At 40.9% G+C, this 17,906-nt stretch overlaps 2 protein-coding genes across 2 annotated transcripts in view; one reads left to right on the forward strand and one right to left on the reverse strand.

Annotated features, from left to right (window-relative positions):
* Window positions 1-11,905, forward strand: part of fzd3a (frizzled class receptor 3a) — a 32,185-nt gene extending 20,280 nt beyond the window's left edge. The window contains exons 3-9 of the mRNA XM_072439547.1: window positions 20-482; window positions 1,432-1,731; window positions 2,538-2,789; window positions 8,856-9,004; window positions 10,159-10,270; window positions 10,694-10,836; window positions 11,595-11,905. Coding sequence (XP_072295648.1) covers window positions 20-482; window positions 1,432-1,731; window positions 2,538-2,789; window positions 8,856-9,004; window positions 10,159-10,270; window positions 10,694-10,836; window positions 11,595-11,865 — 1,690 coding nt within the window. The 3' untranslated portion in view covers window positions 11,866-11,905. The remainder of the gene's footprint in view (window positions 1-19; window positions 483-1,431; window positions 1,732-2,537; window positions 2,790-8,855; window positions 9,005-10,158; window positions 10,271-10,693; window positions 10,837-11,594) is intronic.
* Window positions 11,906-14,089: 2,184 nt separating this feature from the next.
* Window positions 14,090-17,906, reverse strand: part of cdc42bpab (CDC42 binding protein kinase alpha (DMPK-like) b) — a gene marked incomplete at its 5' end in the record, with an annotated part of 33,965 nt that continues 30,148 nt past the window's right edge. Inside the window, one exon of the mRNA XM_072439535.1 lies at window positions 14,090-16,617. Coding sequence (XP_072295636.1) covers window positions 16,486-16,617 — 132 coding nt within the window. The remainder of the gene's footprint in view (window positions 16,618-17,906) is intronic.

Below are 17,906 nucleotides of genomic sequence, written 5' to 3' on the forward strand. Positions count from 1 at the left end.
CGTTTTCGTTCTCTCGTAGGTTCCCCGACTGTGACGACGCCTACCCTCGTCCCGTCGACCTCCTCTCCATCTCCGACACCACCGAGTCCCCCGTCGCCGTTCAGAGGGACTACGGCTTCTGGTGCCCGCGCGAGCTGAAGGTCGACCCCGAGCTGGGCTACTCCTTCCTGGGCGTGAAGGACTGCTCCGCCCCCTGCCCCAACATGTACTTCAGCCGCGAGGAGCTGACGTTGGCGCGCTACGTCATCGGCGTGGTGTCCATCGTGTGCCTGTCGGCCACGCTCTTCACCTTCCTCACGTTCCTCATCGACGTGTCCCGGTTCCGTTACCCGGAGCGGCCCATCATCTTCTACGCCGTGTGCTACATGATGGTGTCGCTGGTCTTCTTCCTGGGCTTCCTGCTGGAGGACAGAGTGGCCTGTAACGCAGCCGCGCCCGGACGCTTCAGGGCGGCGACCGTCACTCAGGGATCACATAATAAGGTGTCTGCGCTTTGTCTGTCCAGTGGAGTGCCGACCGAAGTGGACCAAAGGGTTTTTAAGATTGTAATTTATCAACTGAACACTGAACGCATCTACCTCCAAACGCTGAGGTGCAAATGGATAGATATAAATACTTTTGTACAGAAACAATTCTATCAATCAAAAGAGATATTGATATAAAACATAATTGTTAAAGTAAAAGTATAATAACAATTCCATACATTTGAATTTGAGCCAAATGGGTAGAAACGTTCCAGTCCATCTGCTCAGTTATTGTGAATTTTGAGATATTTAAACATTTATTTTTTTAGACAATAATTTCTTATATTAAAACATGCCTTAAGTTTGTATTTAAATTAATACATTAACAGAGACTAAACCCAGACTAAATCCTAAATAAAATCTTTCTTTTTTTTCTTCAACATTTTCATTTTAAAAACGGTCCTCCAGCTGGACCTGTAGAGGCTGTTATAATGTACAAAACGTTCACAATAGTTGAGCTGTTGTCCTTTAGTTGTCCAGTTGATAGATCGGTCGAGTGTGTCTTAGTCGATCAAAATTTGTGTCAGTCGTTTTTAACTATTATACTTCGATTTTAAGGGTTTTACATGGAATAATAGCGAAAAGGAGAAGATTTTGGAACAGACCATGAGTTTAATCTTCCTTTTTACATTAGTTTCCTTGTACCTTTCTACATAAATAGTCGACTCTTTAATCAGCAGGGCGTGTCTTTGGTCTACCAAGAAAATATTTAGTCAACTGCATCCCTAAACAAACAATTCATACACATCTACCTGGACTATTATGCGTAAAACATCAAAAATAACTGGTAATTTGGGAGTCATTTTCATTGAGTTCTTTCATAGTCTGTGTCATGTACTAAACAAAAACGAGACATAACATTTGTCAGCCTGTGGTCTCACCTGCCTGTGCGCTGCGTTTCCTCCAGGCGTGCACGCTGCTCTTCATGGTGCTGTATTTCTTCACGATGGCGGGCAGCGTGTGGTGGGTCATCCTCACCATCACCTGGTTCCTGGCGGCGGTTCCCAAGTGGGGCAGCGAGGCCATAGAGAAGAAGGCCCTGCTGTTCCACGCCTGCGCCTGGGGTCTACCCGGGGTGCTCACCGTCGCCCTGCTCGCCATGAACAAGATCGAGGGCGACGGCGTGAGCGGCGTCTGCTTCGTGGGGCTTTACAACCTCTCCACTCTGCGCTGGTTCCTGTTCGTGCCGCTCGGCCTGGACGTAGTGGTGAGAGATGGAGTCTAACAACCAGTTTAACTTTTACGGTTTTAAGTTTGCAACTGAATATAGAAGGCAATAGTGGACTACTACTGTCTATTTTTCTATTATGTCAATGTAACTGGTCTTTAAACGTATTAGTGGAGGTTTAAAGGTCCCATATCATGCTAAATCGACTTTTCAGAGCTTTTAACTTTCTTAAAAACAGTGCTATTAGTGTCTCATATATGTGTTTTTTTGATTGATTCCTGCAGTCTTTAGCTAGAGAACATCTCTCCCTTTCCTCGGATGTGAAATGTCTGTTAAATGAATCACAAAAGTTCAAAAATGCCCCCTTTAAATCCTTATTTGAACGTTTAATCAATGGCTTTTTTCATTTTTATTTTTAATCCGCTCTTTTTGTTGCATATGATGACTCGATATTCACATTTTACAGATCTCCAAAACAACATTCACTATATTATCTACATTTCAATATAATGCCCACCTCGAAGTGGAACATAATGCAATTTCACTGGAGAAAACTGGATTAACCACGAAATAATCACAATAAATGATGCATAGTTGACGCAAATGCGATAAATGAGACTAAATGGGTCATTATGACGGTCCCTTTTTCAGTGTTTTTAAATGTAGACTCTGTTTTAAAATATATAAAGCACAAATCGAGTTGCAAACGCCGTTCTTTTCCAGAACTAACAGGTTTTTTTTCAGCATCAGTATCACCAAGCACAGCTGCCTCTGTTTATACCACTTTATTTGATCTTAGACTTTATTAAACACGCCCTCTGACTGTCACCCTGCTTCTCCCTCAGGTGGGCGTGGCGCTGCTCCTGGCCGGCATCGCGGCTCTGAACCGGGTGCGCATGGAGATCCCTCTGGAGAAGGAGAACCAGGAGAAGCTGGTGAAGTTCATGATCCGTATCGGCGTGTTCTCGGTGCTGTACCTGGTGCCGCTGCTCACCGTCCTGGCCTGTTACCTGTACGAGAACAGCTACAGGGGCGTGTGGGAGACCACCTGGGTGCAGGAGCGGTGCAGGGACTACCACATCCCCTGTCCATACCAGGTAAGCACAATGACCACATGAATATAACAATATGACCAGAGGATGAAGCGTGTTAGTGTTGTACAGTTATTGTGCCAGATTTAAGAAAAGCTCAGGTTTACTTATGGTGGAACAGACTGTAGTACTCGAGTAGAGCTGAAACTAACCAAAACTAGTCAGCAATTGTTATTTTTGCTTAGTTGACTTGTTACATAGTTATTTCTGTGGAGACATTTTAAAAATATATTTTTAACCAAATAAAGGTTGAAACATGGAGTCTGAAGACTTTAGATAGAGAGTATTTATATAAATAAAGACTTTTCATTTTAAATTTAATAATGTCACTGTTTTTTATACTTGTCTAGTCAGAATTATAATTTTGTTTTTGCAGTAACTAACCCTAACCCTTGACTTTATACATTTTGAGACTTTTGAGACCCAATGGAGTCCTGATTTTATCACATGCAATGAACCTTTATTTACCAATGTCTCTTTTTCTGGCTCAAGATACAAGATGTTGATTTAAAATGGCACGTAAAAAAGATTTTGAGGTGGTGCATAGAGAACAGCTGGCAGAAGACGCCTGAGGTGATGAGACTGACAAAAGTACAGAGTTTGAACCCGCCTCCAGCAGCAGCAGCCCACACACAAACACAAACACAAACACAAACACAAACAGAACTGTCGGTGATTCACTGAGATGTACAAATTGAGGAGAAGAACAAATATAGTGCTTTATTTATACTCTTAATCTATTGCCTTGAAGATCCATAAGTCTATAGTCTATAGTCTAAAGCACAGTATGCAGTATCTGAAAAGCTGAGACCTGCATTTAAAAGTGTTTAGGATTTAAAGTGACATTAAGTGAAATACTGAAAGTAAAGATTTTGTGAGATAAAAAGCCACACAAAAAGCACTGAATTGAAATGACTTAACTTTATCAAACAATGATGGATTAACCGAATAATCTTGAAAGTTGACAGTCCTCAAAGACTTCTACACGATAAAGCGACAGGACAGGCCCACGTCGTCGTTCGTGGTGGTCGGGGTGATGGGGGCGGGGTCAGAGGGGTCGACTCCCCCCGTAACGCGCCACAGCGGAGATAGTAGTGTAGAGACATGTGTAGGTGCACAAAGACTCCACCGCCCATCAAAGAATCAAAGAGCCGGTCTATATTTATCTGCAAACTCCTCTTCCCTGAGGCGCAGGTCTTCACAAAGCAGAAACACACAAGCTCTCCAAGTGCTTCATGCTTTTCACACCGAGCACCCTCCCCCAGGGAACATCTACCTCCCGTACAAGACATGTGAAGTCAGAGAGGCTGCTGGATTCTATTTGTCGCAGCGGAAAGGCAGAATGTGTTTTAAGAAGGATTTTGAGGCTTCAGGACAAGATGCAGCAAAGGAGAATTCATGATGTAGTTTACAGATGAACAAAGGTAATGGAAATGTTGGCGCTGAGTTATGAACGCAACATCATTTTCAGTTGTAGAAGTTCATTTCATCACTGTAACAGAGTTGGAACATCATTTCCTCTGCAAACAACTAAAAAGGCCCATCACGTCTTTCATATACAAATCCTGCAAACCCCGTCGTTTAGACCCCACAGACACGTTCTCTTGTGTTTCATATGTCAGTCATGTTATGTTATGTTATGTATATATGTCAGTTAGTCTGGTGTTTCATATGTCAGTTATGTTATGTTATGTATATATGTCAGTTAGTTTGGTGTTTCATATGTCAGTCATGTTATGTTATGTATATATGTCAGTTAGTTTGGTGTTTCATATGTCAGTCATGTTATGTTATGTATATATTTCAGTTAGTTTGGTGTTTCATATGTCAGTCATGTTATGTTATGTATATATGTCAGTTAGTCTGGTGTTTCATATGTCAGTCATGTTATGTTATGTATATGTGTCAGTTAGTTTGGTGTTTCATATGTCAGTCATGTTATGTTATGTATATATGTCAGTTAGTCTGGTGTTTCATATGTCAGTTATGTTATGTATATGTGTCAGTTAGTTTGGTGTTTCATATGTCAGTCATGTTATGTTATGTATATATGTCAGTTAGTTTGGTGTTTCATATGTCAGTCATGTTATGTTATGTATATATGTCAGTTAGTTTGGTGTTTCATATGTCAGTCATGTTATGTTATGTATATATGTCAGTTAGTTTGGTGTTTCATATGTCAGTCATGTTATGTTATGTATATATGTCAGTTAGTTTGGTGTTTCATATGTCAGTCATGTTATGTTATGTATATATGTCAGTTAGTTTGGTGTTTCATATGTCAGTCATGTCATGTTATGTATATATGTCAGTTAGTTTGGTGTTTCATATGTCAGTCATGTTATGTTATGTATATATGTCAGTTAGTTTGGTGTTTCATATGTCAGTCATGTTATGTATATATGTCAGTTAGTTTGGTGTTTCATATGTCAGTCATGTTATGTTATGTATATATGTCAGTTAGTTTGGTGTTTCATATGTCAGTCATGTTATGTTATGTATATATTTCAGTTAGTTTGGTGTTTCATATGTCAGTCATGTTATGTTATGTATATATGTCAGTTAGTCTGGTGTTTCATATGTCAGTCATGTTATGTTATGTATATGTGTCAGTTAGTTTGGTGTTTCATATGTCAGTCATGTTATGTTATGTATATGTGTCAGTTAGTTTGGTGTTTCATATGTCAGTCATGTTATGTTATGTATATATGTCAGTTAGTCTGGTGTTTCATATGTCAGTTATGTTATGTATATGTGTCAGTTAGTTTGGTGTTTCATATGTCAGTCATGTTATGTTATGTTATGTATATATGTCAGTTAGTTTGGTGTTTCATATGTCAGTCATGTTATGTTATGTATATATGTCAGTTAGTTTGGTGTTTCATATGTCAGTCATGTTATGTTATGTATATATGTCAGTTAGTTTGGTGTTTCATATGTCAGTCATGTTATGTTATGTATATATGTCAGTTAGTTTGGTGTTTCATATGTCAGTCATGTCATGTTATGTATATATGTCAGTTAGTTTGGTGTTTCATATGTCAGTCATGTCATGTTATGTATATATGTCAGTTAGTTTGGTGTTTCATATGTCAGTCATGTTATGTTATGTATATATGTCAGTTAGTTTGGTGTTTCATATGTCAGTCATGTCATGTTATGTATATATGTCAGTTAGTTTGGTGTTTCATATGTCAGTCATGTCATGTTATGTATATATGTCAGTTAGTTTGGTGTTTCATATGTCAGTCATGTTATGTTATGTATATATGTCAGTTAGTTTGGTGTTTCATATGTCAGTCATGTTATGTATATATGTCAGTTAGTTTGGTGTTTCATATGTCAGTCATGTTATGTTATGTATATATGTCAGTTAGTTTGGTGTTTCATATGTCAGTCATGTTATGTATATATGTCAGTTAGTTTGGTGTTTCATATGTCAGTCATGTTATGTTATGTATATATGTCAGTTAGTTTGGTGTTTCATATGTCAGTCATGTTATGTTATGTATATATTTCAGTTAGTTTGGTGTTTCATATGTCAGTCATGTTATGTTATGTATATATGTCAGTTAGTTTGGTGTTTCATATGTCAGTCATGTTATGTTATGTATATATGTCAGTTAGTTTGGTGTTTCATATGTCAATCATGTCATGTTATGTATATATGTCAGTAAGTTTGGTGTTTCATATGTCAGTCATGTTATGTTATGTATATGTGTCAGTTAGTTTGGTGTTTCATATGTCAGTCATGTTATGTTATGTTATGTATATATGTCAGTTAGTTTGGTGTTTCATATGTCAGTCATGTTATGTTATGTATATATGTCAGTTAGTTTGGTGTTTCATATGTCAGTCGTGGCCACTGTGTAGTAAATTTTCAAATGTGTGCTTCCCTACAATGTAAAATCAGTCAAGTTAAATCTTATCTTCTATTGTTTCACTGGATACAACGCCATTGAGTGTTCTCGTGTGTCTTGTAGATGAACAGACAAGTGCAAGAAATTGAACACATTCAAACTCTGACAATTAATTGGTTTAGAAGAGACTGGGCCGTCCAAAATGGTCACATAGAGAAAAAGGTACTACATACAGTGCAATAATAAGTGCATGTTAGAGTAAATACCCCGGTGCAGTGAGTCCAGAGGCTGAATGCTGCTGCTGCTGCTGCTGCTGCTGCTGCTGCTGCTGCTGCTGCTGCTGCTGCTGCTGCTGCTGCTGCTGCTGCTGCTGCTGCTGCTGCTGCTGCTGCTGCTGCTGCTGCTGCTGCTGCTGCTGCTGCTGCTGCTGCTGCTGCTGCTGCTGCTGCTGCTGCTGCTGCTGCTGCTGCTGCTGCTGCTGCTGCTGCTGCTGCTGCTGCTGAGGTCGTATCAGAGCGGTAATGAGACATGCCCCGGGCCGCGCCTCCTCTGAGCTCGTTATGAGGTCATCCGGGCTCCTCTGTGTGTGCTGCTGTAATAAGGCTAATGTCAGCGCTATGTTTGTGTCTGCGTTCAACTTACAAAACAACATCCAGACAAGGCAGATTTATTTATATCATGCATTTTACCCACACAGTAACTTAATATGCAAACTGACATAGTACATAATACAGAGAGTAACATACACCGCCTCCAAGTGGAACTAACTTTAACCACATCAGGACCAAACCAATTCAAAGCACCCAAGAAGCCAAGCAAGAAAACAATTTGATAAGGTCCTGCATGTAGACTGCACTGTTCAGGAATCTTCTCTCATCCTTTCCTGATCTTTAGGGGAATTGCTCCTCTGCACCATCTCAGGAGTGTGGCCGATGGTGCACGATGTCACTTATACTGTATCATAGTGACGGCAGCCACTGACTCAGGACAATAGACGTGTTGAGGCAGACGGAGGTGTGACAGTGGTGAGGTGTGTCAGGGAGATAAGACACAGAGAACAGGAAGTCAAACCGGGATGAGCTCTGCCTCCTGAGAGTGGACGGGGCTAGACCCAGAAGAATACTTGGGTCTCCTGAGCTTGACACAAAACAGACCCCAAAGGAGCAGTTATCATCCGATTCACGTAACAGCTGGGTGATGGAAAAAGGACAGCTGCTCTGACCCTGCACTCGTAACAATACAATACTAAGACTTAGAGTTGGGTTTCGATTCAAATTTCAAGAATCAATTCGATTCCGATTTTTACGTTTCAAAATAGTTTTTTTCCGATTTCTCAGATTCCATCCGATTCGATCTGATTTCGATTTCGATCCGGGGGTTGATGTTATTAAAAATGAAAAATGTATTTGAACCGTTTCCTTCACTTCATGACTGTGTAGAGAAGCAACATATTAAAACTAGTATTATAACAATATTAAACAGCAAATCTTACAAGTATTGGTAGTTACTGATGGAAGACTGATGAAAAGGTTAAGGGTCAATCTACCTTCAAGAAAGATAATCCAGGAGTCCTGAATTATCTTTCTTGAAGGTAGATTGAAGTTCACTGAGGGAAATGTAGAATTTTTTTTTTTTTTTAATTAAAAATAAAAATAAAATAAAAAAATTGATCTTTGGACATACGAATCGATAATCGGTCATTAATATGCGAATTGATTAAAAATCGGAAAATCGATTATTTCAACCCAGCTCTACTAAGATTATAATATATTATCAAAATATATTCCAACACTACAGATGCTCTGAGGAGTGATCAGACCAACAACTACTGTAAAATAAGACTTAAATGGCGATGGCAACAATGTCATATTGTTGTGGGGGTTCCTCAAGGCTCTGTTTTTGACCCGGTCCTTTTTGTCTTCTCAATACCTATAAATAAAGTTTATTATTGTGACTTTCTCTCTTTGTTGGTATGAATTTATTATTGATCTTTAGTAGAACTGTCAACGGTCTGCGGGTTATTGGTGACTAAAGCGACTCTAATTTATTTAATTGTAACTTTTATTTATTTATTTAAAAAAAGGAAACACAATAAGGAAAAACGAAATGCATTTGTGTCAAAGTTATATTCCGTTTAGAACACAATTGACAGTGTGATGTTGTGGTTCTTTGCTCTCTTTGTACTGTATGTGTGTCTGTTTGTGTGTTGCAGGTGGAGCAGACGAGTCGCCCTGACCTCGCCCTGTTCCTCGTGAAGTACCTGATGATGCTGATCGTGGGAATCCCCTCGGTGTTCTGGGTCGGCAGCAAAAAGACCTGCTTCGAGTGGGCCAGCTTCTTTCACGGCAAGAAACACAAAGAGTGAGTACCTCTAACATCCTGTTTCATTTGTACCTAAACGGTTCTTAAAGGTTTCACAACATTAAAGCTTGAATTCTAGTATCAAAGTAGAGCACAAAGCAACATGTCATGCACTATAGCGAGCTGACATGTAAATGAGCTGAAACATTTGAATAATCTCTCATTGTCCAGCTCAGAAAAGAAGAAGTATTGAGCCCAAGTAATCATAATGTTTAGTACAGACTCATGCATTTACTACACGTACAATCTAAGCATAGACTATGAAACATTTAAACCCTTCTGATTAATGCAGTTCAGACGTGGTATCATCCAGTACTATTGCCTGTACCAGTCTATTTCCCTGTGTTTTACTATGAAAATATAGTATAAAGGAAACTGGTAAACAGCAAACATTAGCCTCAAAAATAACAAAAGGCTGAATTAATTAAATGTTTAGAAGTGGCCCAGGCAAGAAAAAGGTTGCAGACCGTTGGTTTAGAGTTAGACAGTTTAACTTTAGACAGACTGCTGCTATGTCATTTCAGTTGTGGTAGATTTACAAATGTGATCATTTCTAGTGCAATTTTGAGCCTCTTGCTGGCATACAACATTTCTTTATTTTGATTTTCTTTTTCTATAATACATAATAATCCATGAACTTTTTAAGAATAAAAAGTGACCTCACCTTTTATACTTAATGTGCAATAAATCAAATTTTTATCAAGAATAACAATCGTCACTGCTCGAGTCTCTTGAATAGGGGCCTAAGACGATCTTCTTTCAGGAAAGGCAAAATTTAGTCTTAGGTAAATTGCAACTATTTAAAGTACTGTTTTCAGAAAATGAATGCTGAAAAGTATTTTTGTTTGTTTTTAATAAGACAAAATAATATCTCACCCAAGTTTGAACATTTGTGATGGTCTTTTCTCAGCCCTAAATACCATACACTATTAAAACAATGACAGTGTAATCTGCACTCCCCTCTCCTGGAATGTAACTCAGCTCATTAACCCGGTGTCCCCCCGCTGCCTCCCCCCTCTCCTCCCCCACACGCCCCTCCCCTCCGCACGCCTCCACCTTCCCCCTGTCTGTGCCCACGTCCCTGCGCCTGTCCCTGCCCTCTCTGCCCCTCCCCTCGCCCCTGTCCTCGCCCCTGTCCTCGCCCTCCTCTGCAGTGCCATGGTGAACGAGAGCCGCCAGGTGCTGCAGGAGCCAGACTTCACGGCCCTGCTGCTCCGGGACCCCAACACCCCCATCGTCAGGAAGTCCAGAGGCACCTCCACCCAGGTATGGACACGTCTGACAGTGATAAGCTTCATGTTGTGTGCTTCACCAGGACAAGGACACATGCACTGAGCCACTGTCACAACGGACAAGCAGATTCACAAATCTATGAAAAGAAAAAATGACTTAGGCCCTCATTTTTGTGCAAAACTAGTCAAAATAATTTTTCTACTGTACATTTGTACACTTTTACCAAATATCAGTTGAACTATTGTGACTGGAGGCTTCAAGATATAGAATATTTAGAGAAAAATGTGTACAAGTATAAGATGAAAAAGGGGACATATTACGTGTTTATGAATGAAATTAATAAATATAATGATAAATGATTAACTGCTTACTGTATTTATATTATGCTATTAACTAACTCAATTGCTTTGGAAAGTACCTACACATAATGAAATGTGTTCCGTGCTGTGCTCCCAGGGCACCTCCACCCACGCCTCCTCCACTCACCTGGCCATGGACGAGCCCCACAGCAACAGCACGAGCCGAGCCGGGTCTGTGCGCAGCGGCCGCTCTAAACTGAGCAGTTACCATGGCAGCCTGCACCGCTCCCGGGACGGCAGGTCTGTGACGCTCACATCTGTGGAATATTTTATGACCTTTTTGCATGTGCTTAACATCAGTGTAGTCTGTGTCCATTTGGTCTTAAAACTGTGTTAAACAGTTTGTCTGGAACTTTCCTGGAGCCTAAAGTCATTTTGCCAAAGTCCTGATGGTTTTGTTAACTTTAGAGAAGAGTTATACAGTGTTGAAAATCTCATACTAATTTATACCAAAACTAGTGTTGAAACTTCTTGAATATAGTTGTATAATGATGTTTAGGTTTATCAGAATAAGTGAAATACCACATGGTAAAGAAGAAACACTAAAAAATATTTTTTTTTGTCATTGTGAAATTGGTACAGAATATCAAGTGTCAAGATGGAGCTTTACTTATTGTTCCTGCTTCAGTTTGGTCTAGTCCTGGTCTAGTCCTGGTCTAGTCCTGGTCTAGTCCTGGTCTAGTCCTGGCTTCTGGGCATTAAATAACATATGGCAGTGTACATAGTTACTAATACTTAGTAATATATATATAGAATATCTGCCTTACTGTAAAATAAATGGGTTGTAGCAAAGACACTGTAGCGCTTCTGCCATCTAGTGGTACACAAGGGGTATTTATGGGTTTCTGCTTCCTGTTTTGAGGATAATTTCAAATTCAAAATATCTTTCAATAGCTTATGTATTATAGTTTGTGTTTAGTGTGTTTTTAATTCTAACAGAAATAACGTTGCTAAACAATCGCGTACATGACTTTATTGAACACACGTCTGACCCTCAGGTACACGGCCAACAGTTTCCGCGCCGCAGACGAGCGGCAGCCGTACGGGAGCCTGCCGCGCCTGCACGACTCGCAGTCCCGACACTGCAGCAACAACAGACTCGACGGCTCGCACCGACTGGACAACCTGTCACGCCACGACTCCTCCCACCGACTGGAGAGCCAATCACGGCACAGCAGCATCCGGGACCTCGCCAATCACACGCAGGTGCTCAGTGTGCCGGGAAACGGGATCCACAGGGTCATGGAGGAGGACGGGACCACGGCTTGAGAACCCCTCCAAGACTGAACGTTGCATACTGCTGTCATGACGCTGAGGGCTCACAAATATGCCTTAAAATGCTCCAAACTGTGGGACGCACGACACGGGACGGGAACGAGCTGAACTGCCCTGGACTCGGCTCAAGAGATAAAGACGAAAGTGAAAGTCCCAGAGCTTTTGGTTTCGTACAGTTCAAGCCGTCCTGCACTTGCTGACAATACTCTGCTACATCCAACCTTTTCTAACAATGGGACAAAATGCAGTGGCTCCAATTCTAAACCCAAGTAGCCTCAGAACAAGAAGGTTCCTGGTTCAAAACTGGATTTGTGCGGGGCATGTCTGCTCTGCTCGCGTCTGGGTCGGGTGCTTTTTCTCCAGGTGCTTTGGTGTCCGGCCTAAATAGAGTTAGTTCACCAGTTTCCCTGCGACGTGCTCCTGATGTGGGAGATCATTTGTTACGTCTGATTTTGAATTTTAAACACTGGTGATAATTCGAACGATAGAGTTTTAACCCACACAAAAAACAAGTTTGAATTGTTTAGATTTCAAGCTGCAGATTTTTTTTGTGTACATAAAGGAGGCAAGATGAATCGCAACCAAATCTAGACTGCAATTTTAATGGTTGCGATGAACAAATCAAAGACTGAAATGATGTTAGTCCTTTTTGAACAACTACATATCCTACGTCTGTAGTTTAGACCTCTGCAAACAGATTAACAAATGCATTTCAGAACATTTCAGTTTTCTCTCAAATGTTGGCACTCCTGGACAGATTTATCATGTGCACTTTGAGAAAAATCCAACTGGACATTTTCAGTGTTTTTGTTGGTTTGATAATTCCCAAAAATAAATAAAAATATTCTTAAAATTCAAGATTCACGCATTTGGATCAATTGCTCTGCTAAATTCACTGCAAATTTAGACTGTTGAACTTGAGTGCATTTTTTTCCCCCCATTTTAAAAACATGACTGAACAATGACTCAACACACAAAAAAAATTCTACGTAAGAAATCCGCCAGCATTTAAAATTCAAAGTGAAATAAAAGATCTTCCTCACGCTCTGGAGGCCGCACTGTGCTGCCCCCAGTGGTGTATTTTATATCAAGGTCCAACAGAGGCCAAAGACTGTATTTAATATTATTGTCTGTAACTGCTACTGATGCCTCCATGTTCCGACGCATGAAGAACGGATTTTGCCTTTGACTGGAAAACCTTTTTTGTTTTTAAATAAATCCTAATGAATTTAAGACATTTTAAAAAGGGACATAAGAGTTTTACAGATTTGAAGCCATCGTTGGGGCTGCTACAGGGAAAAGCTACGTCCAAACTCCTGCCTTACACTTGGAAAACACTGTAGTTTAGAGACAAAGTAGTCGTTGCTAGTCCAGTTTGAAATGTGACCATGTAAAGCTATTGTAAATGATAGATGACTCTGTGCATAGATGTAAAAACAATGTGAATTTTTCTAATAAAACTTTTTAAAGAAATTGCTTTGTATTTTTCAACAGGCAAGATTTATTTTCCTCACAACTGCGGTATTCATAAAAGGTGGCGTGTTTGGCTTTATTTCAAACACAAGAACCAGACTTAAGGAACTATATTTACTGTAGTTTTGTACAGCAGAAATGAAATAGAAATATGTAAAATTACTCAAAAACAATGTTACAATAAACCATAAAAAGCTCAAGAAGGCGGTGTATATTTCCTGCTCAGCTTTTGCACGTATTCTGTCGTTTTAACCTCTAGACACTAAACAATATGGTTTATTTCAATACATTTTATATAATCGTGATATTGCCAAAGATAATCACCATTTTTTCACCAGATTGTGCTAAAAAAGCCATGTATCTTTGACATTCTCTTCCGTATTGTTAAAGTACAAATCCATAATAGTTTAATACGACATCAAAACTTTGTTCCATATTTAAAGTCAGTTTTTTAAACATCAGCAACTTTAATATTGTAATATTTCAATATCGTCCCTTAGACACAGCCCTTCCAGATTTTTTTAATTATTAAACAGTTTATCACTTATTAAACTATGGTATATTCATGTTTTTACAGCAATCAAACTATAGTTTTCTATGACAAAATGCACTCAACTTTTCCATTGATATGTACATGTTCTTATGTGGTGTTTTATGGCAGCAAAAAGACAATATATACATTGCGACCCCAGTTTTTGCAGTTGAACTCTGCTGCACATGAGAAATGAGCACACGTGAGCACGCGTTTGTAACAGCCCTCCGCTTTATTGAAATACACCGGAGTGGGGTTAATATAATGAGTCTTTCCACGCGAGTGTGGCAGCCAGTTCATCATACATCATTTGTTTTTGACCTTATACCTTAAATATATTTGTGCAAAAAGAGAATCTACATCACCTGTAGTGGGTTATCCTCAGTAAAACCGCCCAAACCGCTTCAAAAGTAAAACAGCAAACCGAAAATGATTACATCTATAACATGCAAAACTGTACAAATTATTACAAAGCAATCCTAGAAAAAACAAAGCGTATTATGATATGAAAGGGCAAACGTAGTATCTGGGTAAGACCTCACTGAAATGCAAAGGCGTTGATTTGAATATATTTTAACAATTGTCTTCTCGTGGCGCCTCGGCCGTTCGCTCGCCCCGTCACATCTACTCTAAACCCCGTTCTGTTCTGTCTCTCTTCAACTTCGCCTCAAAGAAATTGGTTTCCCACGTTTTCCTGAGTTTTTTTCTCTGGCGCGCAGGGATAAGCTGGCGTCGCTTTTTATTTTCTTTCTTCTGTACAACGTTTGAGAATCTGGCCTTTTACAAAACGTCCTTGCTAACATAATCTGCTTTAGCTAATACATTCTACATCTCTGAACTGGACAGCTTAAAGGTCTCGGAACAAAAAAAACACTTGGAATGAATCGACTCTGCGGGAATGACCGGATCAAACTGGGAATATTGTGAATGTAAAATGACTTAAGTTTACCTCAGCAGCGCGAGGGTGAAAAGCGTTACAAATCTGAAACAAAATGAAGACGGAGTGAACAGGAGAAACATAAGGTATGGTGGCCCTGAAGGGACAATGGGAATCACAACACGGAAATGCCACAATAGAGAAATGTAAAAGTATGAAACCGAAAAATACTGGCATAAAAATGCAAAAACTAATGAAGCAATAAAATACAATTGGAAGAAAAGAGTAAATTAAATTAAAAACTAAACAGAAGTGCAAATTGCAAACCACCAATGAAACACAAAAGCAATATTTGTATTTGTAAATTCAACTAAAATGTAGAACAAATTCATATTTTTTCCAATTTTTTGCACATCTTCAGTACATTTTTTTCTTTTTTCTTTACAATTTGCCTTTGTCCTTCCGTTACGTTTACATTTCACCATTTCTTCTGACAATTTGTGCCTTCAGAGCCACCGTAGAGATGTGATATTCAGGCCCAATCCAACGTTTCTTGCAGCTCTTTTGTAGTGTTTACATTCTCTTAATCACAGGAAGCTTCTTTTTTCTTTTTGAACACACGATTCAAACAAAGTCCGTAAAGCCGAGGCTACAACTGATACAAGTGTCCATAGTGATGCTTTCCCACATCGGTACCACAGTGACGTCTGATTGGCCGACAAGGCATCTGATGCATAAAAACGCCGCCTCGTGTCAGTCCGTGGCGGCGGCGGTTTAGTGTCGCGCGGGATCGTAAAGACACTCGGATCAAATCAAAGTGGGGATTAAAAGAAAACGCACTCAACACGTGTCGTACATATGATAAAAAACAAAACAAATCTAAAATCAACCGGTAAAAAAAGAAAAAAGAAAGTGGTTTTAAAATGGCTTTTGTGTGAAAAACCCCACGTCACTCGAAAAAAGAAAACAAAAAAAACTCAAAGAAGAGAGCGTTTGTCTTCCCTGTGTCTATAGTATGTTCCTTATCATATATTACTCTACTCTATGTACATTTGTGACTGTCCGTTTGGTTTAACAGCAACGTGGAGCGCGGATGACGTCACTCGATCTGGACCAATCGGGAGGCGGCGAGCTGCGGTGACGTCACAGAAGCCTACGCTCTCGTTAAAATACTACAAAGTCACCGCACAAATCAAAAAAAGTCGAATGGTGAAAGCGTGTGAGGGACGGGGCTGAAACTTTGCGCGCCCTCTCCTCGTCTAAGATCGATAAATAAATTAAAATATCGTCCCCCATAAACCCGCGGGGTCCTATGTACACGTACAAATATATTTTTTTTAGAATAATCCTCTTCTCTTTGTCGAGCCAAAAAGAGCCGAATGGGGAGCAAGTTACATTCCTATTTCATTTGCCCAAGTGAAGAACTCATGCTCGCACACATTTGCACCTAGCATACGCGCCATTATCGCTCGCATACGCGTTAGCACTAGCGTACGCCTCAGTGTTAGCACAGTCGTTAGCGCTAGCACGACTTCCATTAGAGAAGGGACAGTGTTCTTTAAACGGGCTGCAGTTCTCTGGGCAGTGAGGTGGTGCTGGGGTCCAGGAGCGTGTGGCGAGGGAGGGGGGGGCGTGTCCTGCGTGGAAAAGGGGCGGAGTCCTGTGCTGTTGATTGGTCAGTTTTGTGTTGATGGGAGGGTGAAAGGGGAGGGTAAAGTGGTCCAGAACAGGCTCATGTGTCCCAGCCCATACGGTCCGTGCTCTCCAGCGACAGGGACTTGGTCTTGTGGGGGGACGCGGGGCTGGGGGGGCTGCTGAAGGTCGAGCTGTTGGAGGCCGTGGAGTGACGCGGCGAGTCCGAGTCCTGGGGAGAGAAGGAGGAGAGCGGGTGAGTGAGTGTTGACCCTGCGCTGGCCTCTGGGGTCATGCGGCGGGAGCAGGGCAGTGGATGCACGTGCAGCGATGACACCAGGCTCCCCACAACAGGGCTCCACCTTTTGGTAATGAATGTGTGTACGAGAGGTGGGAAGTACTCCACCGTGTAAGATTTTGGCAAAAAATTAGACTTAATTAACACAATTACTAGTCTTTATAGTACTGAAAAAGCTTGAAACACATGCTCTCTTACTGTGAGGGGGCTTGACCACCTGCTTGTCTCCATGGAGATGTTCTTACTTTGCCTCCAACATTGCAAAGAATGGGAAAAAAATCGGATCCATCTCCATTGAGAATGTTCCAAAGTTTGGTTTTAACTTTCCATCTCCATGAAGCAATGCAGGTGGCGAGCCGCTTCCAGGAATGCTACACGGAGCCGAATGTTACACGGAGCCGAATGTTACACGCTGCTGAATGTTACACGGAGCCTAATGTTACACGGAGCCGAATGTTACACGGAGCCGAATGTTACACGGAGCCGAATGTTACACGGAGCTGAATGTTACACGCTGCTGAATGTTACACGGAGCTGAATGTTACACGCTGCTGAATGTTACACGGAGCTGAATGTTACACGCTGCTGAATGTTACACGGAGCTGAATGTTACACGCTGCTGAATGTTACGTTACACGGAGCTGAATGTTACACGCTGCTGAATGTTACACGGAGCTGAATGTTACACGCTGCTGAATGTTACACGGAGCTGAATGTTACACGCTGCTGAATGTTACGTTACACGGAGCTGAATGTTACACGCTGCTGAATGTTACACGGAGCTGAATGTTACACGGAGCTGAATGTTACACGGAGCTGAATGTTACACGGAGCTGAATGTTACGTTACACGGAGCTGAATGTTACACGCTGCTGAATGTTACACGGAGCTGAATGTTACACGCTGCTGAATGTTACGTTACACGGAGCTGAATGTTACACGCTGCTGAATGTTACACGGAGCTGAATGTTACACGGAGCTGAATGTTACACGCAGCTGAATGTAACACGGAGCTGAATGTTACACGGAGCTGAATGTTACACGGAGCTGAATGTTACACGGAGCTGAATGTTACACGGAGCTGAATGTTACACGGAGCTGAATGTTACACGGAGCTGAATGTTACACGGAGCTGAATGTTACACGCAGCTGAATGTAACACGGAGCTGAATGTTACACGGAGCTGAATGTTACACGGAGCTGAATGTTACACGGAGCTGAAT

This window comes from Eucyclogobius newberryi, unplaced genomic scaffold (assembly GCF_026437365.1).
Source record: "Eucyclogobius newberryi isolate DKJ021-1_F unplaced genomic scaffold, fEucNew1.0.hap1 SCAF_90, whole genome shotgun sequence".
In the NCBI taxonomy this organism is placed as follows: domain Eukaryota; kingdom Metazoa; phylum Chordata; class Actinopteri; order Gobiiformes; family Gobiidae; genus Eucyclogobius; species Eucyclogobius newberryi.